Source organism: Hydractinia symbiolongicarpus, chromosome 8 (genome assembly GCF_029227915.1).
Source record: "Hydractinia symbiolongicarpus strain clone_291-10 chromosome 8, HSymV2.1, whole genome shotgun sequence".
NCBI lineage: Eukaryota > Metazoa > Cnidaria > Hydrozoa > Anthoathecata > Hydractiniidae > Hydractinia > Hydractinia symbiolongicarpus.
The window spans coordinates 3,696,971-3,723,682 of NC_079882.1; the positions used below are offsets into that span (position 1 = coordinate 3,696,971).

General features: G+C 31.9%; 2 protein-coding genes across 3 annotated transcripts; one reads left to right on the forward strand and one right to left on the reverse strand.

The window, feature by feature from the left end:
• The first annotated feature begins 2,898 nt into the window (after positions 1–2,898).
• LOC130655093 (uncharacterized) lies at positions 2,899–5,398 on the forward strand. Its single transcript, XM_057457794.1, has one exon. It carries the CDS (start codon positions 3,221–3,223, stop codon positions 4,634–4,636), a length of 1,416 nt encoding a protein of 471 aa, XP_057313777.1. The 5' UTR covers positions 2,899–3,220; the 3' UTR covers positions 4,637–5,398.
• A 2,580-nt stretch (positions 5,399–7,978) lies between these two features.
• On the reverse strand, positions 7,979–25,842 carry LOC130655695 (uncharacterized). 2 transcript variants are annotated; one of them, XM_057458479.1, is made up of 24 exons: positions 25,536–25,842; positions 18,575–18,662; positions 18,438–18,476; positions 17,593–17,628; positions 17,211–17,507; positions 17,084–17,119; positions 16,612–16,713; positions 16,439–16,485; positions 16,303–16,354; positions 16,018–16,079; positions 15,716–15,827; positions 13,300–15,540; positions 12,767–12,817; positions 12,239–12,291; positions 11,878–12,117; positions 11,729–11,795; positions 11,236–11,387; positions 11,010–11,084; positions 10,470–10,542; positions 10,343–10,363; positions 10,116–10,177; positions 9,754–10,007; positions 9,567–9,615; positions 7,979–9,173 (listed from the first exon to the last, which is right to left on the reverse strand). In XM_057458479.1, the coding sequence occupies exons 1-24, from the start codon at positions 25,547–25,549 to the stop codon at positions 9,104–9,106; spliced, it is 4,293 nt and encodes a 1,430-aa protein (XP_057314462.1). In that variant the 5' UTR covers positions 25,550–25,842; the 3' UTR covers positions 7,979–9,103. The 2 variants fall into 2 exon arrangements, with proteins under 2 accessions (XP_057314462.1, XP_057314461.1); XM_057458478.1 differs by lacking the exon at positions 25,536–25,842 and adding an exon at positions 21,891–22,035.
• Positions 25,843–26,712: the final 870 nt, after the last annotated feature.

Sequence of the window (26,712 nt, forward strand, 5' to 3'; positions counted from 1 at the left end):
CAAACGGGTATAGGCAAGAGCAAATGGATTGTCAATCTCTCCAACAGACAACTCAGGACAAAGGAAACAAACCTTCTAACAGAAGCAATGAATTTCTGTATGACACCAGCTTCAATTCCAAAGAAAGAAATAGTTGCGAAAGTGGAAGAGGCAATTAAAGATCTACCAAAAGAAGAGGCAGACACAGTAAGAGCTAAAGTAAGCCTCATGCTACAGAAAAACAAAACACCAAAGGACAATTTGCAAAAATCTGAGAGACTGTCATTGAAGAATCTAAAGAAGGACAAAGATATCATAACCCTACCGGCAGACAAGGGGAGAACAACGGTTATTATGAATACACCTGACAACATCAACAAATGCAACGAAAACATCAACAACGGGCCTTACAAACTTCTCAAGAAGGATTCTACAAAAGTCATCAAACGAGAAGCGAAGAACACCTTAATGGAGTTAAAGAGACTACCAAAAATTCATAAACAGGGAAATCCAATTCGACCAATAGTCTCCTACACTGGAACACCGTTATACAACCTATCAAAATTTGTTGCTTCTATCCTCAGCAAATTTACAGCAAGTGACCACAGCATAAACTCAAAAGAATTTTCGGAATACATAAGAGAAATAAGGATAGCAGAAGACGAATGTATGGTATCATTTGATGTCATATCACTCTACACAAATGTTCCCATAAAAGACACCTTAAACATCATTAAAGACCTTATCGAAAACGATGCTGCATTCGGTAAAAAGACGAAGATTCCAGTACCGAATTTTCTGCGTTTGGTCGAACTTGTTCTAACCAGAACATGGTATCTGTTTAACAAGAACTTCTACACTCAAACAGACGGAGTTGCCATGGGAGGCCCTGCATCATCAGTAGTCGCAGAAATATACATGCAAGCACACGAGACAACAGCATTAGTCACATCAGACAGACGTCCAAAGGTTTGGAGAAGATTTGTTGACGACGTATTCGCCATAATCAAAAATCTCATCTGGAAGAGTTCCATGAACACATCAACGGCCTACATCGACAAATCAAATTTACTGTTGAGCTTGAACACGATAGAAGTATCGCTTTCCTGGACACTTTGGTCAAACGCAAGAATGGTTTCACATCAGTTTCAGTGTATCGTTAACCAACACACCCTGACCAGTACCTTAACTTCGAATCAAACCATCAGAAATCTTGCAAAGAAAGTGTCATATCTTCATTACTGAATCGTTCCAACAGCGTAGTCAGTGACAAACAGGAGAGGAAAGAAGAAATTCGACGTGTAAGAAATGCATTAATTGCAAATGGATAAAGTCATCACGCAAGTAGAAAATAAAATGAAGGGAAGATGCAATGGAGACAACAAGGAAACATCAGAGGAATCTATCGCATCAGCATTCCTACCCTTCGTACCGGGTACCAGCGAGATCCTTCGTCGAGTTTTAAGGCAACACAAAATCAAATGCATTCTTAACTCTAAAGACACCCTAACACTTTGTCTAAACCAAAAGACAAAATAAACCTGAAAGTCTTTTGGTTTAGACAAAGTGCTTCTTTAGAGTTAAGAATGCATTTGATCTTGTGTTGCCTGAAAACGGAACAATTGTTTTCCCATTTTGGTAGAAAAATTGACGGTATCGATTTAATGGGATAAAAAAATTTTTTCAAGAACATTGCCAAAACTTCTAGATAAAAATCTGAAGGAAAAAGAGTGTTACATAAAAAACTTTCCAAAAAGCGGACACTTAATTAGAGGACACTTAATTAGCGTACACACTAATTAGCGGACACTCTAATTAGCGGACACTCTAATTGCCGAACAATCTAATTAGCGGACATTATTTTTTGCACCAACGAGTAAATGTGGCTTTAAAATAGACAAAAATAAATAATTTTTCTAACATTTTTTTCAACCATTTTACAACTTTTGTATCCAGCTTGCTTTTAATCTCGTCAATTTATTTTATCAACCACTTTATCAGCTTGTTATGGCCATGAAAGCGATATATAACAGGAACCTAATGTAATCAACTTAGATGAAGTAGATTGGAAAGTAAGCTCCTTAGAGTAAAATGTGTAAATAAATATATTTAGAAATGTCTGGAAATATAGAAGAGATTTCATCCGATGATGATGACGCAGGTGGTGATAATTCTGTGATTGAGAAAAAGAAGTTTTTATTGCCACAACGATCATAATTAGAGGAAAGAGAAACTCTTCCCTCCTTTAAAAAGACTAGAGCTCGTCAAGATAAATAGCAGAAAGTAACAATTACGAAGACTTTAAAGATCTGTAAAGATTTGAAGTTTGGTTAGTTATCATTATGTTAATAATATATTATCACTAGTCGATAAGGCCCGTGGAGAAATCCACTTAGGCAAAAGGACAATAGAAAAATAGATTGTTTAAGGTGCTTTGCTGACGTCAGCATTGCATAAACAGAAATAAATTTAGTTTATTCGTTGCCTGTGATGTTTGGAGGTAAGAACGTTGATCACAATAATGTATAAGATCATATATTTTCGACGAACGCCTAAGAAGATATAAGGGCTTAAAATGTTTTTGCTAAAAACACACAAAAAATTTTTTTCAGAACTTTGTATACCTGTTGCCTTCATCGTATAAATCTTGAAGCGCTGAAAATGTATAGGATCATGTATATTTGATACATAGTTGCAGAGATATTGACGCCATTAACCTGTCCATTCCGAAACGAATTCGGGGGCCCAGGTTTTAGAAACTTACTAAATTGGTCTCAGGTCCCTAGTCCCTAGTTGCCAACGCAGTAAAAAATCATTGACGTCACCACCTCGTTTCCAAGTTATCTAGCCTCAAAGTCTTAGGTGCACTGTAATTGCTTCATTATTTTAATATAGGATATTGACGTTAAAGTAGTGTTATTGACGTCGCGCCATAACGTCTGAATATTTACCATATTAGACATGCATTTTTCGGCAATATCAAAGGAAAACTTTGCCTTTCACAGATTCACGGAACTGGCGTATTATTATATAGATTTGTACTATTATTATATAGATTGAAATCCATTTTTGATTTTTGTAATAGAGTAAAGGAACTTGGAATATTCGTAAATAAAGAACTGACATGACAACTAGCCATGTAATTAACTTCACGAACTTTAACTTTAATTAATCAATTTTTCGTGGTAGAGATAAACGATAACAGAAATTTAAACTTCTTCTTGCCGATGTTGAAAGTAAAATGTTTCGATACAAGATTGGTAAATTTATCCTTCTAACAGGAGGATGTCTCTTCTTCGTGCAATATTCCATACTGTTCTACTACAGGCAAAGAGGAGACGTTTTTATACGTAATAATAGTTGTTATCAAGTTTCCACACCAAACATACCGAAAGTAAGAATGCTCAGCGGATTTTCAAGATTGAGAAAAACAATGCAAGAACCTTGTAAACAAAATATGTTATGGAGTCAAAGAAAGCAAAATAATTCCTTTTTACGAACAGATTTTGATAGTACGCAATTTATTTTAACATCAGATGCTTCAGGAAGTTCAGTCGCCATTAATATTATAACCTATGCAAACGGAGAGAAAAAAAATTATGGAGGCGATTTTTGGTGGATGGAAATACGAGGCACCAGTTCGATATATTCTGATATCTTAGATAACATGGATGGTACCTATGAGGCGCAGTTTCGACTACCAGAAGCTGGTAAATATGAAATCAAATTGACTTTAGAATTTAGTCAGTGCGACGGATTACGCGATCCTCCTGTATGGTGGTTCATCAATGGAACAGAACATGGAAAATATCAAACAGCCATACTTGATAAGTCAAGTGATTATATAGACAAAAGTAAGAAATTATATGTTGAAAACAAATCTCGAAAAGCAGTGAAGCTATCATCGGATAAAAATAAGTATGATTTAAGCTGCAAGTATATTAACCATCCACATGGGTACTGGAAAACAATTGGAAGCGAGAAAAAATATACCACCTATACTGAATTGAAACATAAAAAAGAAGCAAGTTTTCCAAAAAAAAATAATACATTTTGGGTTTATGGTGATTCAGTTGGAATGCAATTTTATAGTTATCTGTTGAAGAATCATACAATATGCAGTCAGTTTAGACATTGTCGGGCAGATAAAGGCTGGATTTATCCATTTTTACCTGGAATCTCTATAAAAAAATACGATCAAAAAGATTTTAATGAAACAATAACATTAAATAAGATTGAGAGTATACTAACAGACAAATTAATGGTGAACAGTAAAAGTATATTCCTAATTAATTTTGGATTGCATATGATGATGGATCTATCATTTATGAAAGCATCCCAACTTTTTCTAAACTTCATAAAACTACTGAAAACCTTGAGAAAGAAACAGGAAATAGCTAAAATTATTTGGAAAACTACAACTCCAGTTCTTTCTAAAAAAGGAATGAATTCTGAAAGATTTTTAACAAGACAGCGAATTATTCTATGGAACGCTTTCACTAAAGAAGTTATTTGCAGGGAAGGAATACCAATTCTTGATGTATATGAAATGGCAGCATCATATCCAGAAGGAAGTACGGACGGAGTACACTTTGCAGACAAAGTTTTCGAGAGCGCAGCTGTTGCCTTGATAACACATATCCAATATGCTATTTAATTTATAAACTTGTATGGTGTATCGTCAACTTGCTTCAAAATTTATGTTATGCATAATTTTAGACAGACTTTGCTTTAGAAAGCTTGCAGCATGTTTGTTAGCCTGCTCTACTGACCTTTCTTCGAGGATATTAAAATTGACTTTTTCTCATATTAAAGTCTAATTTTTAACAGTTTTATATTTTGGGTCCAGTGTGTCGTCCTCCAGAGTTTTAGGTGAAAATTTACCCTAAACATGTACTTTTTATATCTCTACGAACATTTTCCATATCAAAACATTCCTAGGTCTTTGTGTCTAGACTTTTTTTGTTATGATGGCTGTAACATGTAACTTGATTTATTATGGAGCCATTCGGTCTGGTCTTCAAAATCAATACTGTTAACATGAACTTTTATTCAGCAGCCGTGCCATGCTCAATTCGCCTCTCCTTTAATCTATATTTCAAAATAGGTGCACGACAAACCAATATGGGCTTTTTATGGGCTAGCAATACAAAGTTTTAAAAGTAAGTATCTAATATTAGTTGTACAACATTTCTAATACAACTGTGGAATTATAAAGTTTAAGTTTAGCTAGATGTAATGATCGCGGTAATTAATTAACTTTACCTGTTTCCAGGTGTACACAATCTTTATTCAATTGATAATCTTTACTGTCCTTCTTTATTGTGTAGAGCTCTATACAATCTTTTTTGTGTAGTCATTTGAATTTTGATGACGTCAGCAATGACCCGTCCATATAGGAAGAAAAATTTAGAAACTTTTTTATTTTTGTAGACAATTGTTTGTTTAAATTGAAACAAAGCTGTTAGCTGGCTACCAAACAAATTTGCTGGGTCAAACGAAAAACCAATATAATAGTCGGTATCCCGTGGAAACCGTCATTTGATTTTTGATGACATAAGCAATAAGCAGTCCATACACAAAAAAATTAGAACTTATTTAGTCGTAGTTTCCAAGTGTAGAGTTTGAAATGCTGATCAAGATAATGTATAGGATCGTGTACTTTCAACCAACGATTAAGAAGATATAAGGGTCTAAAAATTTGCCTTCATAGTGTAGATTTTGAAACACTGATGAAGAAAATGTAAAAAATTGTGTACTTTCGACAAATGGTTGCAGAGAGTTTAAAAAAGGCGATAAGGCCGGTTGAAAATCCACTTTGGCAAAAACAAAATCACAAAGATCCGTCGTGTGAATTTTGATGACATCAGCAATAACTTGTCGATGCACAAAGCTGTTTATGCAAAATTTTTTTAGCCGTTACCTGAATTGTGTGGAGCTTGAATCGCTGACGAAAATAATGTATAGGATCGCGCGTTTTCCATCAGCACTTCAGGAGATATAGTTGTTTTAACCACCAATGTGCAAATGTTTTTAATATAAATGTGCATACCTGTTGCCTTCATCGTATAGAGCTTACAACGCCGATCAAGAAAATGTATAGGATCTTGTACTTTGGACAAACAGTTACGGAAATATTGTGGTTTGAAGGTTTAATAGAAGATTTAATTTGACTGAAACAGTCCAAGCCAGCCTTGCCATTAGAGACCATTTTGACAGAACAGCCAGGATTTAGCGTGACAAACATTGCAGCCCTCTAATCACTCCTCCTTTTAGTTCCTCTTTTATCATCACTGTGGCATAAGACAATAGTGAAAACTTGCGATGTAACTAGCTACCAAAAAAATTTTTACTAGATATGGTTGAAGCTTGAACCAGTTATAATATCCAAGTGCTTCAAAAATTCAAAATTTTCTTGGTACACGTCTTTTCGTATACCTCGTAGGTTGATTAAGTGCACGAGCGTGTATTTCATATTTTTGTGCACCAAAAAACATTGCATGCACACGCGTGTACGCCATTCGTGCACCTTAATGACAGTTTTTTAATTAATTTTTGTTTGTAATAAAACGAATATAGGAATATATAAATTAAATTCTGATTTAAGAATTGCCACTCGGTAAACTTTTTTATTATTTATTTCTTGTCCTAATAGAAAATTTGCGCATGTAAACCTGCGACGTACAAAATCAAACCATGTTGTTAAAACTGCGGAGTAGAGTCAGAGGGTCAGTAAAAACAACAGTGATCTAGGAGTCTATTTCGAATGTTCAATCTCACTCATAATAAATAATATGAGTATAAAATAAACAAACACTAACACATTATTTTGTCTGGGGCGGGTTGATCGAGAATTTTTTTTACATTTTGGAATTTTTTCATAACAGGGCGCCGAGTTGCACCTGCCTCTCGGTTCACATGATGTTGTTCACAGTCCCTCTAGGCTATGGGCTAAGAGGCGTAAACGTTTACGGTCGTACTCTAAGTCTCGGGACAAACGTATCTTTAATTAATTTAATACTTTTAAGGATGCGTGTTTTTGAACCATAGCGTAAAACCCGTTTTTTCATATTTTGATAAAATGTGTCACTTCTTTGCTCTCTGATCGTTCACTTCCAGGTGCTACCCTTTTTAACAACAATGATGCTATAACTACTTTGACGAACATTGTCTTGCTATAAAAAACTGCTTTTGTCAATTTGGATTAGGTATGTTTTTTTTGCTTTTAAGGTACGCTTTCAAAAGATAAAATATGACAGCTTTGTAATAACAAACCGTCCTACTATTTTCCCGCGTTTCTGTGTACGAAGATATGGCGTTAAAGATTCTTAGACGCTGCAAATATTTATTATTCCACCTTATATTCTCCAATTTTGTCATCGTTTATAAGCATAGATATCACTTCTTTCATGAAAAGCCACTAATGGGAGTATTAATATTTGTTGGTCACAGCATTTCTGTCTAAAAAACCTGGTTTATCTCAAAGACCTCTGGTGACGAAAATGTCAGAGAACCAGAAAACAATACAAGCGACAGATGAAGTATTTATTTTTTTTATGCAATGAATCTTGACTTAAACAACGACGATATATGTAACTTTCAGAGAAAGAATTTTAGTACAGTCGATGAAAAAGAGGTGAAAGAAAGTAATGAACCGTTCATTGATCGACTATATAGAGATAAACACAGAAGAACTATGCGAAACTAACAAATGTTGAAACTTTATAAGAGATAGTTGTTAAGATAGTTGCCAGTCTTTCAACACCGAAAGTTTATGGGACAAGGAAAAACTCACGAATATTTTGAATAACCGAATTCTAGCACACGATGTGATCATTCGATGTCGAAAGAACTATATAAAATTATTAATGGAATAATAGAAAGTCACTGCGCGAGCTCTAACTTCCGAAGCCGCACACGCCGCACACCCTTCAAAGTTTAAAAGGCGCATTTTCTTTTTTCAAGAATTTGTTGGTTATGGCAAATAGAAATACAGATATTGTAAGAACGATTTTATTTGCAATTTATTTACGTTATTGGAAAGTACAAAAAAATAAAGAAATCAACAGTCCAACCTAAAACGCACAGTAAATAGGTAAACGACCTAGCTACACGCGAAAAAAAAAGAAACATTATATTTGGGCACCTTTTATTTGATGTAAGACACAGAAAAAGACCGCGTTTTTTAAAGAAAGACAAATCACTCGAACACTTTCGGCTACTAAATGCAATTATTTACATGAAAAAACTTTCGAACACTTTTTAATTCAAGGAAAGCGTTTTAATTCCTGTGTACGCAGAATTTAAAAAACGCAAACGTTCAACAAGTCATCTATGTTCAAAATAAAACTAAACAACACAACGTCATTTTCTTCTTCTCAACATTAAAATAATTATTAAAAAGATTATAAATACGTTTTTGGGATTCTTTGAGATAAAAAAAATCTCTAACAAAATTTCAACACCTTAATCACGAAAAAATATTTCCTCACTGGGAATGTGGATTTCTTAGGACGTCCACTTTTCGTAATAATATTCAAAAATCGAGTTGGAAAAATAAACCATACTGGAATAAAATTTGACTACTGTATAAAAAAAGGCCGACTAAAAATATTTATTTTGTTGATAATTTTAGTCCATGTTAAAAAGTATAAATATTAACAGAGGAAATTTTTCACAGAACACGAACGGACATTGATAATATTAGTAATGGATATTAAAGCTGAAATATACAAATAATCTATACAAGATGGTGGCACCGGTAAAACAATTAAAATGTTTTTATTTTATATACGAATGCAGGGGAGATGAACTCCAAATAATACCGAAATAGAGCTATTTTTCGCTTCTAGTTTATCAGTCTGTAATAATATTATATGTATATATATATATAAATAATTTTTTTCAATGATACACGCATTGGCATCCCATGATTATGCGCATTATTTCTTCTATTATTCAACAAGGATTTAGATAAACATTTGGTAAAAAAAGCTCACTTTGCTTTGAACGATTTGGGGATTCTTGAGTTTATTATTTAATACAACAATGAACCAGAACGTTGCATAAGGAAACAGACGATTTATAGCGAGTATTGGGATCACTACATCGCCGTTCAGTGACGTCACGAATGAGGTGACTCTCTGATCAGTTGCAAGCCAACTTTTACATAATCAACTATATGCAGCATTGAGCTAAAACAAAAGTTGTATAAATATTACTATAGTAGAAACATACATAGTGACACTGTATTTCAAACAAAAACTGCGTTGAGTTTTCGTGACATTCTATAACAAAAATAAATTTGAAGCTGACACAGGAATGTTGCTTCTCTTTCTACACATCGAAATTGTATGAGAACTGGTGAGATTTAAAGTGCTTTTTAATCATACGTAAAAATAGACACAGGCCTGCAGTGTGAATAAACCTGCGATAAAATACATTTTATTTGTTTTCTAGAGCATAGCAATCCTTTTTTCCTTTTTGCACAGTTTTTATACCAATATTATAAGTTTCTTTAAACACCAAGTTTTTTTATATTTTGAAGAAACATGTCTAAACAACTCATAGACAAGATTTATACATACCTTTGCATAGAAAGTATACCAGCAGTGCGTGATAATTTGGTCAGAAATGCTAAAATGAGAAATATGATTTAGAAAGTAATGTCAGAATGATAAGTTTGTTCATTTTAATTAATACTATAAAGCTCAGCCAGGGCAATATTTAGTATTCATAATGTACAAGAGATGCAGATAAAGTAATTTCGAATACCTTGACAATGTAAAGTTAGTGGTTCCGAGTCATCCCATAGACGATGACCGTGTAGTAAATATTTCGTGTATTGCATATATTGAAAAGCGTTCTCGTGCATATCTGATGGAATGGTAACGAAGGTCCCAACTCCATTGGTAGTTTTTTCGTTGCTTCCAGCACTGCCGTTGCTACCAGCGCTACCGACAGATGCAATGCTACCACCAGGAGATGGACCAGGACTCGGTGAAGAAGGTGAGGGGGTACCAGTACTTCTAAAAAATGTAGTTTTTAAATCAGAAAGCAGATCAAACTGTTATACCTGGTTCCTATTATCCAGTAAAAACAAATGAAATTAAAAAGTAAGCGAAACAGGAGCTTACCCTCGGTTATGTGCAGGTTTATGATATGGCGAAGGTCCAGCGTTGGCCACAGGTTTGTATTGCTAAAAACAGTGATGATATAAAAAAATAGAATGACCATTAAGTGATTCAAATAGGTTCATGCAACTTCGATTCCAAAAAACAACAAAAGCAACAAAATTAAACTAAACCATAACAAAAGAAAAACAAAACAGAAAATTAAAATCACCACATAAAGAGCTACATACCTTGTAATATTCTGATAGAACCTAAATAATGTAAGAAGGTTAGTAAACTAGTAAGACAGGTATAAGGAAACAAACAAACAAACAAACAAACAAAACAAACAAGTAACAAAAGCATCAGATAACATACCTTGCTATATTTTATAGTAGATTCTTTTTTGATGTTGAAGAGTTTAAGGTATAATATGCTTTGAAGACGTAAACTAGAATGAATACAACTCATTAGATATAGAAACTTGTCAAATCTTTATTGAAACATTATCTTAACAGGGGCGGCGCCACAATTCCTAAAGTGGGGAGGGGTTAGGCATAGTGGGAGATTTCGAGATTTTAGTGATAATCAACAAGCGAAGCGAGTTGCCGAAACAGCAGGGGTCCAAGCGCTATAAGCCCCCTGGTGGGGCCAACGCATTTTTAGAGTCTTAAAACACGTAAAACGGCTATTTCGGCCCTGCTTGTTACGTACTGATTTCGTTGATGCGTCAGACTGCACAAAAAATCGCATTATTTAGTGAGTGGCTTGCAGGTTCTCTGGTTGGATAACATCAACTTTTATGCAGTGATAGAGACATTTATTGGCAGAAAATAAAAATTTATTACTTAGCACAAAAAGTCCCAGCCTCCCTAGTGGCCTCCCTGCTCAACAGAAACAGCATACTTCGATACTTACCATATAAACAGAAATCTTCGATCGTAAGTATTTGTCTTCGGGTTTACTTGTCGTCCGCATCTATTTACAACATGACTAAAAAAAAGACAAAAATGTTCGCTGCTTTAATATTGAAGCCACCAAGTTTAAACAGTCAATTTTTATTTTTGTTTTTCGTGATTTTTCCATGACTAAAATCTAAATTTCTGGCTTGCGTATGAAAAATTAAACAATAAAAACTACTTACTCGACGACTCGAATGCTATCTGTGGTTATCTTTATAAATTCGTCAGCGCCTTGTTTGGAGGCTAACTTCCCAGAAAATTCTAATCCAATGAGATATTGAACGTAATTCAACACTGCTTCTATATAAGTGTGAGCTCTTTCTATATGATCTTTCTATATCAGAAATAAAAATATGTGTTTATTAAAAAGCACGTAAACAAGCAAGTCAATCAAACAATCAATTAACAAAGTACAGTACGCTTCCTTGAGTTTTGCGATAAAAAACGTGTATATTTTCACATACAAATTAATTGCTAAACCTAACAAGGAAACACACACTGCAAAAAAAAAAAAAAAAAAAAAAAAAAATCAAGGATAAGGATTTAGAAGTACATTTTCAGATTTAAATTTCGAAATTTGTAAATTAGCATGAGTGTGACAAATCCTATCCCAACTTTTTAAAAGTAACATTTTTATCGTGTGATTGCGTTAACGTATCATCCAGCAAAACTTACCAAACAGTCTGATTTATGCTTTAGGCGTCGCCCTTCTATTAAATAATTTCCATAACTCCTCTTGTACCTAATTCAAAATTTAAAATTAAGCTACAACAACAATTTTTTTAAAAAGATAACACAAAACAAAAGATAAAAAAGAGGCCTACATTGCTAACTTCTTAGCATCGCGTTCTTGGTCCTTTTGCAACGTGCCACACTCACAACAAACGTTATTGTCCTTAACTTCTGATTCTTTATTTTTGGACGGACGGCCACGTTTTTTCTTTTCGTGCTTATTTGAACTGACTGAATTATTTAGGTCATGCGCTAAAACAACATCGTCGTTATGGTGTTCCTGCTTGATAGTAACAGATTGTGTAGTTGTGTTCAAAGTCGCATTGGTATCCCTAAACATGTCAACACGTTTACGTTCAATGAAGTAAACAAACAAACAAACAAAGACGACAAAAAATAAACAAAGACGACAAACAAACAAGCAAACAAACAAACAACAAGATTTCAACTTACATTTCGACACGACTTGGACTATCAGCTTCTTTTTTTAATTCATCTGTTGTTACCTGCAAAATAGATAAATTAATGTAAATACGAGCCTAATTCTAACGTCTCTTAAACATATACGTTAAGGGGTTGCTACTACTTATAAATTTTGTTTTATCCTGCTTTTTTGCTTAGAAAATTGAAAGGTGCCCAGCCTCCAAAGGCTAGAATTGATATTGTTTTCCAACCAAGTGATTGAAAAAGTAATATGAGTTTAGCCAACATAAATGACTTTAAAATGTCCCTAGTGAATAAATTTTTAAAAGTTCGTAGGGTTCCTCTATACCTTGAAACTTTGTTATAAAATTGGACATTTTTAGTCAAGATAATATTTACTACAAACACACTAATGAAAACTTCTAATTTTTATTTACTATAATTTAGATTAAAGCAAAGCAGTGAGTCTTGGAAAAATATTGTCCAGCTTTTCCAAAGTTTCTATCAAATGTTTTACAAAGTATTATCTAATTACATCAATTATTTTAATTGGCTTACTTCAGTGACTGGCTTAAATTTTTTCGGTCTTCCTCTACCAGGCTTCAAATCCTAAACAAACACGAAACAGAATGTATTGGGAAATGTGCTATGTAAAAAATGCACCTAAAGATGCAACAATATGAACTTATTGATCGCAAAATAAACAGAAAATATTATTTCATGCTACCGGCCAAAAAAAAATAAAAAATATTAAATGCAGTTTTTCGCAACATATATTTCCACTTCAGATACATATTGCAGAAAAGACAAGGCTACATGATGCTTTGTCAGAAGTTGAACGAAATTTTCTGAAAGGCTTTACTTTAAAGTTGCCTAAAATTGGAACTAAAGTTTCGTAGCTTACTTTTTTTTACTTTTGGTTTCTTTTGTTAAAGTTCAAAAAATATGTTTTTCACATAAAAAAGTTCGTTTTTTTCCTGTTTGAGGTTCATTTTACAAAAAAATGCAGCACAAAGTAAAAAACAATTTTATTCAGGTTATTGCCAGGAAAACCATCTAAAGAGTTATAAAAATAATAACCTGCCACATACCTTCTTAACAGGTCGTCTTTTCAGCTTGGACAAGTTGATACGCACAAGTAACTTTCCAGTAGTAATACCATTCGGTGGTTTAAACAGATCAGAAGCAGTATGATTTGAATCTAAAGCTGATTTTACAGTCTCGTCTTCATCTTCACTACTAGAACTATCTTTTTCACTTAGTTTTCGTTTCCGTTTTAACGGTGAATCTATGCGCTCAACATCAACGTCTTCATCTTCTAAATTAGGTGACACACGATTTTCTAGTGCTATACTTTTCCTGCGAGTAGGCAGTGGTTTGGAAGTCCTATTTTTGTAATTGCTTATAGTCGAGTCTTTAAGTTTTATTAAATGCAAAGGTATTTTTATTTTTAAGCAAGGATTTTCTGTTTCAGAGTCAAGTGTAGGTAATTTATCAGATGCATTATACAATCTTGGTATATTTTCTTTAACTTGGGATTTGATTTGTGTAAACACAGTTGGGTCCACACTCAATGTTTTTACAATTTCTAGTGCTTCACGTGAACAATTTTGCAAATTCTTCTCCTGCAACGTTAAGTCCTGATGCACCACGTGTGGTTTTTCAGTCAATTCTTTTTGTTTCTGCAGGGTGAAGGTGCTTTGAATCGATTCCTGTACGCGATCTTGTTGTAATGGGTTCATGTCAATTTCTTGAGGAAAAGCCAAAATATTTTCCCCTTCATCTGATTCAATATCCATTGGAACAACATTTCGCTCGTCTGGCACATCTAAAAAGCTGTCTTCTTTCTTAGGTGAAATCAAGACAGGGACAACAATAGCTTCCTCTATGTCTTCATGTTTGGCGGGTATTGCATGTACTGTAGTTATTGAAGGACTCTTTTTGTCCTCTTGAGAATTAAATGGTGGGGGTGAGTAAGATTGGGTATCTAAGTGTTTTAAATCCTCTTCTGTTAAGTGAGGAAGGTTATCAGATGGTTTTACATCCAATGGCTCTTCCGTACCTACCGATACAGGTTTCTCAACCATATCTTTGACTGGCGAATTCATTGGGCTGATTATATTCAATGTGTTACTAAATATACTGTTATCATACTTCGAAAAAGATTCATTAGGTAACTCACTATTTGCAGAAAGAGTTTTTTCAGGTACTGCCTGATTAACATGCAAAGAATCAGTCCCTATGGTATTATGGTTTAAAACTTTATTTATTTTATGCGTATCTGTCAGCACATTTAAGACTTCAGCAACAAACGGCATGCTATTGCTGCTGGATTTACTCATGTCCCAGGGGACTTCTGTTGGGTCAGTCTGGTTATTATCTTCCAATTCTACCTTTATACCATTTAAAGTTACTTCAGTAGATAAATGATCTTTAGGTTTTACTACCTTGGAAATAGAATTAGAGCTATCGATCAACTGTTCACTTTTTTTAGAATATATACATGGTGTTTTTAGATGTTCAAAACTATTAGGTAGGTTAACAACTTTAGGTTTTGCTTCTTTGGTATGTTTTTCTGTATTAGTTACCTTCTCAGTGTTATTAGTTTTTTTAGACCTTTGTGATTCCTTTACTTTCATCCTTAGCTCATCATTGCTTGTGCTACTAGACTCAGACAAAGACTTCTTACGAACTGGCATCTTTAACTGAGCTTTAGTAAGGCAGCTATGACCCATAGAGCCCGAATTTATTTTTACAGATGGAAAAGACTTGTCTTCTTTTTCTGTACTTTTAGTTGACGATTTAGTTTTTTCACCTGTACGATCACTGTCTTTTCTATACAATACTCTTGGACCCTTCTTCGGCAAACAAGGGGTTGAAGCTGTTTGACTATTATAATCATTATCAAACACATGGTCAGTCAGTATATCTGATAGGTCATTTTGATTGTCGTTTATTGGCACATCACTAACACTTAAAATATCCTTTGCAGGTTTTGTCTCTTGCATAATATCCTCATCAATAGGCCCCGGGAAATTTAAATTTATATCACTAAACAAATCATCACCATTATCCAAAGAAATGATTGGCTTCTCGTCGATACCCCACAATTCAGTTACTCTTAAAGGACTATGTGTTAAAGCTTCAGTGTCTTTGTTATCAAGTTTAGTTAAACATAGAGGGGTGTCTGGAATTGTCTTTGAGTTGTTATTTTGAGTTGAATTGTGTTGCTTAGTATTCAAATTATTTCCTTGTGTGAGGTAATTATTGTTAAAAAGCTTTGGAGAGGAGTTTAAAGTGTTTTTATTGATAGGTTTCTTCAAGTCATTCACCTAAATGTAAAGAATTATATCGATAAGAAACAAAAGGCTACGCCTAAAGATGAAAACACTATATTGAAAACACTATAATATTTACATATTTAATCTTAGTTTACACTAAGCCAAATCAAAACCAAATTCTGTAAATTAGAAAGACAAGTAAAGAGTGGAACAAAACACAACATACTTTATTTGGGGGCTTTTCATCTTCCGTATCTGATGAAGTTGAACTTTCTGAACCACTACTATCTGAGCTAGAGGATGTAGATGAAGATGATAGCTTACGTTCTGGAGATTGGCTAAAAATATTTGAAAGCGTTTGCAAATAGTCGTCCTGTGTTGTATTGACCTTAACCAAGTGAGATTCAGCTAGTTGGATTGTCAACTTAACCATCAAACTTATATTGTAACCAGATGTAATCAAAAAACAAAACAAAAAAAAAACAAAAAACAAAAAAAACTATTAGAATCTAAAAATGACTAACACACCTCTTTTCAGACTTGATGTGCACATTTTGATCATGTTGTGAACCATCCTTGTTAGACAGAACCTATATAATAAACATACAAACTATGAATCTTCTATACAAAATCTACTTACGCAGGCCTACAGAGTGAAATAAAACAGAAATTAAAATATGTAAATATATTAATTAGTTAATGTGACCTTGCAAGATAGGTTAATGAACATGATTTAAAACAATAAACATTAATACTTTACAAGGAATCGTTTAATGAGGAAACATACAATTTAAATACTGGATAATGAATTACCTTGGGTAATTCTAATACTTTGTCTCTTCTGTGAATATCTACCTTTGATGACCTAAAATCCACAATGCCCACACAGTTATATCATGTTTATAAGGTTTCGTAAAACTAGTTGTTTAATATTATGTGTAGTACTTACACTGAGTGAGTACACTGAGTGACACCAGCTTCTTTCTTCACTGGGGTCTATGAAACACATTTTCATTATCAGATTTTTAAACAAAGAAAAAGCAAAATTTTAAATGTATTTGCGGCTCAATTAAATAAATATAGAACAAATCTTGTTAGGTTAAATATGTAGACATAAATTACCTGTTTAGTTTTTTTTGGAAAAACAAAGCTACTCGCATCACTGGAAGCCTTGACTGGTGTTTCAATGTCTGTCAATGGAGGTGCAAGGCCTTGAGTCATCTCCTAGAAAGTCACAAAAACTTACATGAATTACCGATAACAAAACAGAGTACTGCTTACATGTTTTAATACTACTGCACATATTTTAGACATGTAGAAAGGACGTCCAGACATTCCCCTTCAACCTGATATTTTACCCTTAAAATGTTTTTCTACCAAACAATTATCTGCAACGACACCATTCCTTAACCTTAAAACAACATTTATGGGCATTATAGGACCTAACTTTTTTTTCATAACCTGACAATGCTTTTCTGTAAGAGGTCTGTATGTTCATAAATAAATTTTAAATATATACAAAATATAATATCTAGATTTTTGTGATAATTATGAACATGAAGTAGTCAAAGCCACGAACAATTATAATACTTACTTTTAAAATACTTTCAATATTAGATGGTGTTTTTATCTAAATAAATGAGAAAATAATACAATTAAAATTTTGTTAATATTATTATCAACACAGCCAACTAACATAAATACACAAAACTCAAACGAACTTCAGTGTTCCTTGTGTGCACTATCAAATTTGGTGGTTTCTTCAGATTTTTCTTTGTGTGTAATTTGCTTTGTGGTTCTTTGAATTCGACAGTTCTCCCATTACTTTTTATATTGTTTACAATCTTTTGTATTTGAGCAGCATGGCTGGTCCCATTCATCGATTTAACAAGAGGCATGTCAAATTCAACATCTTTAACTTCAGGGGTTCCTGGAACTGTGTTGTCCAATCCAAGGTATAGATGAGTGTCTTTGACATGTATGGCTTTTGCAAAAACATCAAAGTCCCCCAGAACATGCTGTCAGAAAAATGAAGGAAAAAAGAGTAAACAAAGAAAATAACAACACACAAAAGCAAAACCACAAGAAGCAGTAAGTGGTTACCTGAACTGATTTGTAAAGGATGTTATCATCTGGTTTCTAACAAAAAATAATTGTCCCATAAATTTTTTTCCAGAAGTCTTTGTAGATACATGACATTATTTTGTGACACAAATGCTTACACATAAAAAATAATAATAAAATAATATTAATAAAAACAGTGCCAGTGGTCCAAAAACGAATGTAGTTGTGCGTGTCAGAATTGTAAGATTCTGTGAAGATAAAAGATTAGAAAGTATTACTTCAGCATACCAAGTTTGACAAATCAACTTGCTATCGTTGCTTTTACTTAAAACTGATTAATTCTAATACCAGTAAAATATTTAAACAAATTTTTAAAAACAATATATACAAAATGCATTAAACCATAAAAGACTCGCTATTACAAATAGAGATTTTTGAATAGCCAAGAGAGCGACTCAAGAAGAATCTAAAAATTTAAATAAGCATATAAATTTCCCTCATTAAACATCTAAAAAATTTAGTCGGGCACCTGCCTAGAACTTAAGCTCAATTAACAGGTCTGGAATGTTTTTTAAATGTAATGGTAGGTCTAATTCACTGTTAATTTCACAACAAATTTTACAAACTATTTCCTTACTAAGAAAACTTAAAACACAATTAAATATTTGTGTTCTGAAAACACCAACAACAGGTTTTTACTTTTATAAACTATATTTAAGCATGACATGTGTAACATCATAAAATAACTTTTATCAGAATACTATGTGGCTCGATAAGGCGAACAAGGGCAGTACTGTTTTTTTTTTGCCTGTGAACCTGCAGGAGCGCATGTTTTTGCTCCACAAACATTTATGATTGTAATGGTTAGTTGTTAGTCAACATACCTTTCTTCGTTCAAGATTAAATTGAAAATCATCAGAAACCTAAAAAAAAACATAACGTTAATATACTGAAGAATTCGTAAACGTTAACCTAACAAATGTCTGGATTGCCATGAGAAATACAGCAATGTTCAAGGTACCTTGCAAGATGTTAATTTAACATGTGCAAGTGCTTTGTTCTTTCTTTCCCTTTTTGCTTGCTCTTTCAGCACCTTGATATCAGACATACTAAACAAAAAAAAAAGTTAAGAAAATGTTGAATTAAAATGTGCCAACATGGACGGTAGGTGTATTTGACATGTGAAAAGACAAGTTGAGTTTTTCTGAATATAAACCATACAGTGTTGTGTCATTTTTAATTTAATTTTATTAGCATGTGCATAAATTAGCTTGTGCAGCTGTTTTTCTCTAACTTTCAGTTAAACTTTTTATAGTAATGCAACAAAGGTAGCATGCAAGATTTTAATTAGGTATCATGTAGCTTTCTTTAGTTAAAAAGAAAAAAATTAAGATGAAAAAAAACTGCTTTGAAACAAAAAACAAAAACAAAACAAAAAAAATAAAAATAAAAAACAGAATTTCTTTTTGTGTTACAAGTAGTGAAACATTTCTGCAAGGGATTGTTAGAAAATTTATATTTTCAAAACAGAAAAAAATCAAAATCAAAATCAAAAGAAAATATAAACACACGCACAATGCAGCAAACATCTTAAACTAGAAAATGCCATCAATACTTTTTCATCCAATTACGAAAACCCGTTAGAAAGTGCAAAAGATTCTTTTGTTGTTTTTATTAACACTCAAGTACACTTAAATCCATAAAAATATCAAGCTTTTTTGCATGGGAAAATTTAAAATCTTCCTGACAAAACACTAAAAAACACTATACTAAGCAATAAAAATAATTAATGATAAAGCCAATTTTTTAACTGAAATTTAAAAATAACATTATGTCTTTTTATAATAATAATAAAAATTTTATGACAACTTTAGTTCATGCTTCATTAAAGAAGACATTTAAAAACAAAAGATGTTATTGTAATGAACCAACATAAAAGCATAGTTTAATATCAGAGTGTGTTTACTACATAATAGATTGCAATATGAATACTCTCATTAGTAAAACAATGATGTCTGCTGCATGTACAATACCACAACTTTAAACAATTCAAATGAACTAATGTAAACACTGCAAATACATACAAAAAGTCAACAGTTTTATTTTTTTATTTTTTTTACTTCCTCTAAAAATACAAAACTTTTTGCAGCCACAACTGAAAATGGTTTGAAAATTACAGAGTTTAAGCTAGATGCTTCGAAAAATTAAAGAAAAGCTAGAGTAGATACTTTTTGTACAAGATTTAGAGAGAAAAATAAATGTGTAAAATTGATGGAGAATTAAGCAACCACAACATATTACTTTTGGTCTATTAAAGTTGCAGCAATTCACATTGTATTTTAGCCTCTTAGCTCAAGGAATAGTCAGAGAAATCAGGGTTAAAAATATTTAAAACAGAAAAAGCACATAGCCAATAGTGAACCACGCTTCTAACGTTGTTTTTATGCTTCAAAACAGTTGAGATAATTGATATGTATCACTTAACAATGATGAATGTTTTCATATCATAATATCTACAAACACAAAAACTCCAAAAAAAATTATCACAAATTGGAATTAGACAGTGTCCTTAGAATCATATGAAATCATAACGCAAAATTAAAAATCTAAGCCAAACACAAACCTAAAAAAACATCTTTTAAGGAATTAGCTAAAACTTGGTAATAAGTACATAAATTGTAAATTATACTTCTCATATAACAACAAAAGGATCATAACAGTTTAGATTAAATAAAACTCCTTCTTTAATCTGCAAAAACTTTCAAAAATGAACTTATCAATTATTCAAAGCCTAAAGCATGCAAATTTTTTATTTTCAATGTAAAGTTTTTTAAATTTTTAATGCAACCGGGGATATCGAATATTATAACCTATATTGTTATTCTGCATGCAGAACAAAAATAGTCTAGCCATGAAAATATATATAGAAATTAAAACTCAACAACGTCATTTTATGACTACAATTTTATAAAAAATTTAAACAATGATTTATTTTGTAAACAAACAAACACGATATTGCTAATAGTTCATGGATCTCTAAGTAAATTACACAATTAAAACATTCTAGGCAAAGATGATGAATGAAATGCAAAACGATTTAGCACAGTATAACCATATTGAAAAGAAAACAAAAAAAGAAGACTCTTTCTTTGTTACTATTTTGTTTTCTTGCATACTCTTGGTAACCTGATTGCTCTATGTGAACCCATCAAAGATGTTTTAATTATTTTTTTGGCAGTATTTTGTCATTTTGCATAATCCGAGGCTCCTGCACAAGACTTTGACATCTAATACTTGCAGTGAGTCTGTCATTTTTGTTAACCACTGTTGTTAGTTCATCATTTAAATGTTTTATTGATAAGAGAAATTAGCTCAAAGTTTTTTAACCTTTAAACCGTGTGTAAAAACATTTCACTCCTGCAAAGTATAGTTATCATAGAAGTAGACAATTTAAGGCAGACTCTTGCAAATCTGGTCATTACTTTTTTTTAACAATCTTTTTCCTCTTGATTAAATTTGTAAAAAAGGCAATAGTGATTTAGCTTCCACCTATGTTATTCTAAGGTAAACAAGGTGAGATGAATAGAAATAGTAGCATGATCTGTACACAGTTTGATAAGAAATAATTTTTCTGTTTTGGTAAAAAAAGTTCCTATACTACCTTTTGTATGGTAAAAATACGAACAAAAACAATTATTGTCAAACATCTGAGAGCATAAGTTTTTACCATCAGTTTAAGCATTGACTGACTAGGCATGGAACATATTTCCTTTTATTTATGAAAAAGTAGTTTTAAAGATGTACATGTATCTTTTAGAGAATTCTCTTTGTATCTGTTAGCCATCACATCACCATCAATAACAGTCTAAAACTGATGTCTTTTTAAAGAGTGTTACTAGTTCTTAACCACACCATTACAAGATTCTTCTTTTACTTGAAAATGTAACTCAGACTTTTTGAAATTAAAACTATAATGTATATACATATAATCCATCTTAACTCAGCTTGTTAAGCACACACATCTACTTTATCATTTTTTCCTTGTTGGATTAGTGAGACCTAACAAAATGTTGATACCAAAAAATTATCTATGTTTTGATCAAAGCAGGATGCTATATATATATATATTATTTTTGAAGCGCTGCCTAATCTTACTGGAAACCTCAGAAATCACCTACAAAACAGGGAATTATTCCTTAAAAAATTGGTTTATTTATTAAATATATTTACGTTTATTTATTTATACAGGATATATTATGATTCTTTAAAAAGATTGGTATAAAGAATTAATTGTTGTCAACTATAGGATATTAATAGGTTGTAAAAATGCATTATACCTTCCAAGAGCAATTTGGGTGGGTTGAAGAAACATTTCACAATAAGAAATGTCATCAAATCATAAACCATTTTCATTTTAGTTGACATTATCTGCATAGCATAAACCATACAAAGGATAAAACAGCACAAACATGATGTTTATTAGAAGAAAACACAAGGATGTAGAAATAGTTTTCTTTTTAAAAAATATGTATTTTTATTTTTTTAAAAGTAATATAAATATATAGTGAATATATTTACATGCAGCAAGAAGCTTCTTGCAAAGAAACAAAAATTCATGCAGCAACTGATTGCTCAAAACTTTTTTTTTTAATTCAGGCACCTGTAAAGAAAGATCAAACGTGAGGTCTGGGTACAACCACAAAAAAACTATAAAAGCTTAAACAGATAACTTCATTTTAGTTGCAAGTGCTCAGGCACAGAGGAAGGCTTGTACCAACCTATGCACAAGTGGAACTGAGCATAGAATTAAAAATTCTTAGTTGGAGATGAATAATAATTAACAAAATATTTAGTTTTTTTGTTGGAAAAGGTGAAAGAATTGTAATATGGAAATAATATATACTTGGATTATCAAGAAATTTTAAATGCAATTATGCAGTAATAACATTAAACATAAGGATGGAAATACAAATGGACAGTTTATGACTTTATATCATTAACAGTTAATTAGAGTCAAATAAAACTTTTCCTGATAGTCCCACACTAAGAAGTAGAACTAAAAGTGGTATATCAGTTAAAAGTTGTGTTAAAAACTTATGAAAAGTTGCAGAAATTACAGAACATTAATCTTTATCATTAATTATGCTTTAAACACACAACACACTACCATAACATACTACTTATTATGGTTACAGATAAAAAGCTATGATGATAAAGCTTGCTGATACAAAAATTTGTAGATTTACTAAGATGACTACTAAATTTAATAAATTTTATATTATAGCAAACATGGAAAACGGACGTTAAGCCGAGAATGATGATGATGATGATTTGTAGTGATAAAAAAATTGTGTAAAAATCATAGCTGACATTAAATACTTCCTGAGTTTGAAGATAATGTTGTAGTTATTTTTTTGAAATTTGAGGTTGTTGCCTCTTTCCCAGGACATTTAAATTTTCTGTTTGCAAAGATAAGCTAAAAGCCCTACAGTATGCAATTTTTTTCCATGCAGAAGCAATGCAAAGTGCTGCAATAGTAAGTAATTTTTTTTTATTTGTAGACAAAAAAAAGTGTTCAAAATCCTTAAAAGCTGTGTAGTCAAATATAAATAAAACAACTTATTATTGACTTTACAGAGTCGCTTGCAAAATTTAAAACAAAACTCTGCGACTTATTTAAACAAATTAACTAACATTTTCATGTCAATTTTGTGGTTTTCAAGTATAATTAATAAGACAAATAACACACCAGTCAAACTCACAGCTGATTAAGGCTGTAACAATGATATAGCTATCGACATGATCATATAATGAAGCAGTAATGCTGCAGGGTAAAAAATCACGAAAAGTGATTTTTGCTCTTAATTTTGTTTGTATCATTCCAAATGTACTCTATTTGGCATAGTTAACAAACATGTTGGTCAGCATGGGCTAGTTTGAAAAATTCTAGAAAGGCCAATTTATTGCCAGTTTTTGATCAACTCAACACTGTTGCTTTATCGTAAAACTGTTTTAATTTTTAATTGCTAAATAGTTTCATTACCATTTTGTTTCATTACCATTTTATCACTTTCCCATTTTAAATACAATAAAAAATACACTTGCAACCCTAGATGCGAGTTTAAATTTTAATTGCGGCCATAATGATACCAAGGTATTACATTTTTGCAAAAAACCATATTATTCTACTAGTCATGTCCTTTAACAACATACACTTTGAGTTTACTTTAAACTTTTAGTTATACACTCACTAAATAAAACTAGTACTAAATTCAGATTACCACATAAATGATGTGGAGCTTAGAGTACTGTGAACATTGCAATTTAAAAATAACATATAATGGGAATTTTCATTAATGTTGTTAAATGTTCCATAATTTTCCAGCTTGTTTCATGCGCCTACCTGCCTAAGGTTTTACCATTATTAAAAAGTCTTCAACCACAGGAAACTGCAATTGCAGTATAACTGAAACTTTTTCGTCTAAAACGTGAACATCGCTTAAGCAGCATCTCTGTAGCCCACAAACACTGACTTTAGTGGCCTTAGGTTGACAGCATACATGTTTTTTTAAAAAAAACAACAACAATTGGAATGCCAAAATAAGGCTTAAGAATGCTTATAAAGAGTACCTTTTTAGGCTCAAAATATGCTTAAATAATGCTTAATGACAAAAAGATTTATTGGAAAACTCTTATAAAGAAATATGTTTAAATGTAATATTTGAAAAAATATTACATTTAAACATCAGTAATTACAACTTGAAGCTCACTACATAATGGTTAATTCAGACCTATTTTGTCAAGAAAAACTGCTCATGACACATATACAAAAAATACTTTACAAAATTCACTTAATGCTTAAATTAAGTGAATTTTGTAAATGCTTGACCTGCAGATGCTTATAGATGTCATGTTTAAAAAAACATGTAATAGCCTACAAAAATCTGTAGATTTCTTTTTAAACAGAGGTAATGATATTAGGGGAACCAAAATTTTGTTTTACTGCAACATTATTTTATTTTGGAAAACACAACAAAAAAGCTGGTTGCCATTTCTTTTAGAATTATGAGTTACTCTCATTTAGCTAGCGGTAGAGTGGTCTTATATATTTCTTTTACTGAGCAAAAAATTGTGTGATTCCTATTCTGTTGAGCCTTTATCTTCCACTAACAGGATAAACATTTTTCCCTGAGTGTATACAGTACATTGCAAATGTTTGTGATCAGTACAAGATCATTACAAATTGGTTGAATTTTCAGCAAAAAAGAACAACAAATAAAATTTCAGCTTTTTTATTGTTCTAATTTTGTTCCTATTTTCAGGCTCTTATAAAATTGTCCTTACAGAAATTGTGTGCTACTAATAACTATGTATATAATTTAAATAAAAAATACTAAATTTGTCTAAAAATGTCTGAATTCAGCATCAAAATTTATAGTATATAACCCACAAATTTTCAAGTTTTATGCAAGTACAACTGCCACTATTAGCCAAACATGGTGTTTTGTGATAAAGAAATGAACACGAAAATCAAGCAGTTGAATATTATGGTCAAACTCTTATAATATCTAAAAAATTTAAATTACAATAAATCCTGTTCTAATAAACATACGGTATTTAAATTTTCCTATCTTATTATATATAGTTTTTGCTAATAAATCCAAATATGCTACTTATTTTGCTTAAAAGTTCCTGGTTTCCTCTGTTTAAATTTGATGATTAACTGGGATCTGAGAATAAATTAAAACACAACAACATTGGCCTTATATAAATGTTATTGGTGTATATTTTACCAAAAGGATAAGGAACAACACATGTGGATTAAAACCTAGCTAGCTAGGTGGCTATACAGAAAATAGTTTTCTGTTGTTTTTAGCTATAAATACTGGCATATTTTTAGTCGAATATTGAGATGCAGGTCTAAGTTTGCCAATATAGTTAGCTAACAGGTTTATAAATACTAGTTCCTGATAAATTCGTACCTTTTTGTGGACATCGCAATAGCTATATTGTTCTACTTTGAGAGGAACGATTTAAACAACCAAAGTAAATCGATTCTCGAGTTAAATGTCGTATTTCCATGTATGTATCGCAGCACACGTTAATCTAATTTCCCTTAAGTTCCAATACAGAAATTGTTCTCCTATTTACTATTGATCAGTTTTTCCCCTACATTTTGAATTGGTTAGTTGTTCATATTTTATTTTAATTTTTTCCCTTTTTCTTTTACCATGTTTCATCAAAACAGAAATCTTTCGAAGCTACGTTCGCACCAAGTGTGCCGGCAAACCATACGCTGGGGAAACCCCATCTAAAAAGTACCAGTCAAAACCTATATTCGGCATGAAATTATCAATGTATTGAGACAGAAAATTTAACAAGTTTGACATGTTACGATATTTCAGATCAAAGAAATATAAAATATAAGAACCAAAATTTTATTTGGTGTTCAAAGCTCACGAACACTATGGGGTTTCTTGTCCCACATGGTTTGACACTACTTTTTCTATGCTGCGTTTTTGTCTGTCTTTTGTATTCAATCATTAAATCAAATTTGATTTTTTTAAGTAATAAATTTAGTCACCAGGCTATTTAAGTGAATCAGAAAGTGATAAAAACGCTAATTATTTTAACCGTTTTGTCAATGCCAATTAATTATGTTCTTACTTGCTAACTTCAGGGTGGAATTTAAATTTTTAAAAATTAAGGTTTATCTTTCACTACAAACCTTCAGTGTGCTAACATTTATGCTTGTCTTCTATCTTGTAAACACAGCCTGCCCGAACAAAACAAATAAACAAAAAACGCGACAGCCAGATCGAGAAACAAAAACATACGCATTAAGCAGCTAAATGTCAATTTGTATCGTCTTTGTAATTCTTACAATAATTAATTGTAATTCTTACAATAAATATTTCCGATCTAAACATATCGCTTATAACTTTTTAAACTGTTTTTGCGGAGAGTGTGCATTATAAGAAGTCACGAACGGCATTATATTTTTAAACAATGTGTCGCAGCAAATCTGGACAAGGAGGGATCTAGTTCAAAAACTTTTTTAAAGCCTACCTCCAGCAAAAAAATAGTTGAGCTCATATGAAGGAGCTGATTTTTTTAAAACATTATTTATTCTCGACTGGCCTATCGCCGTATTGACGT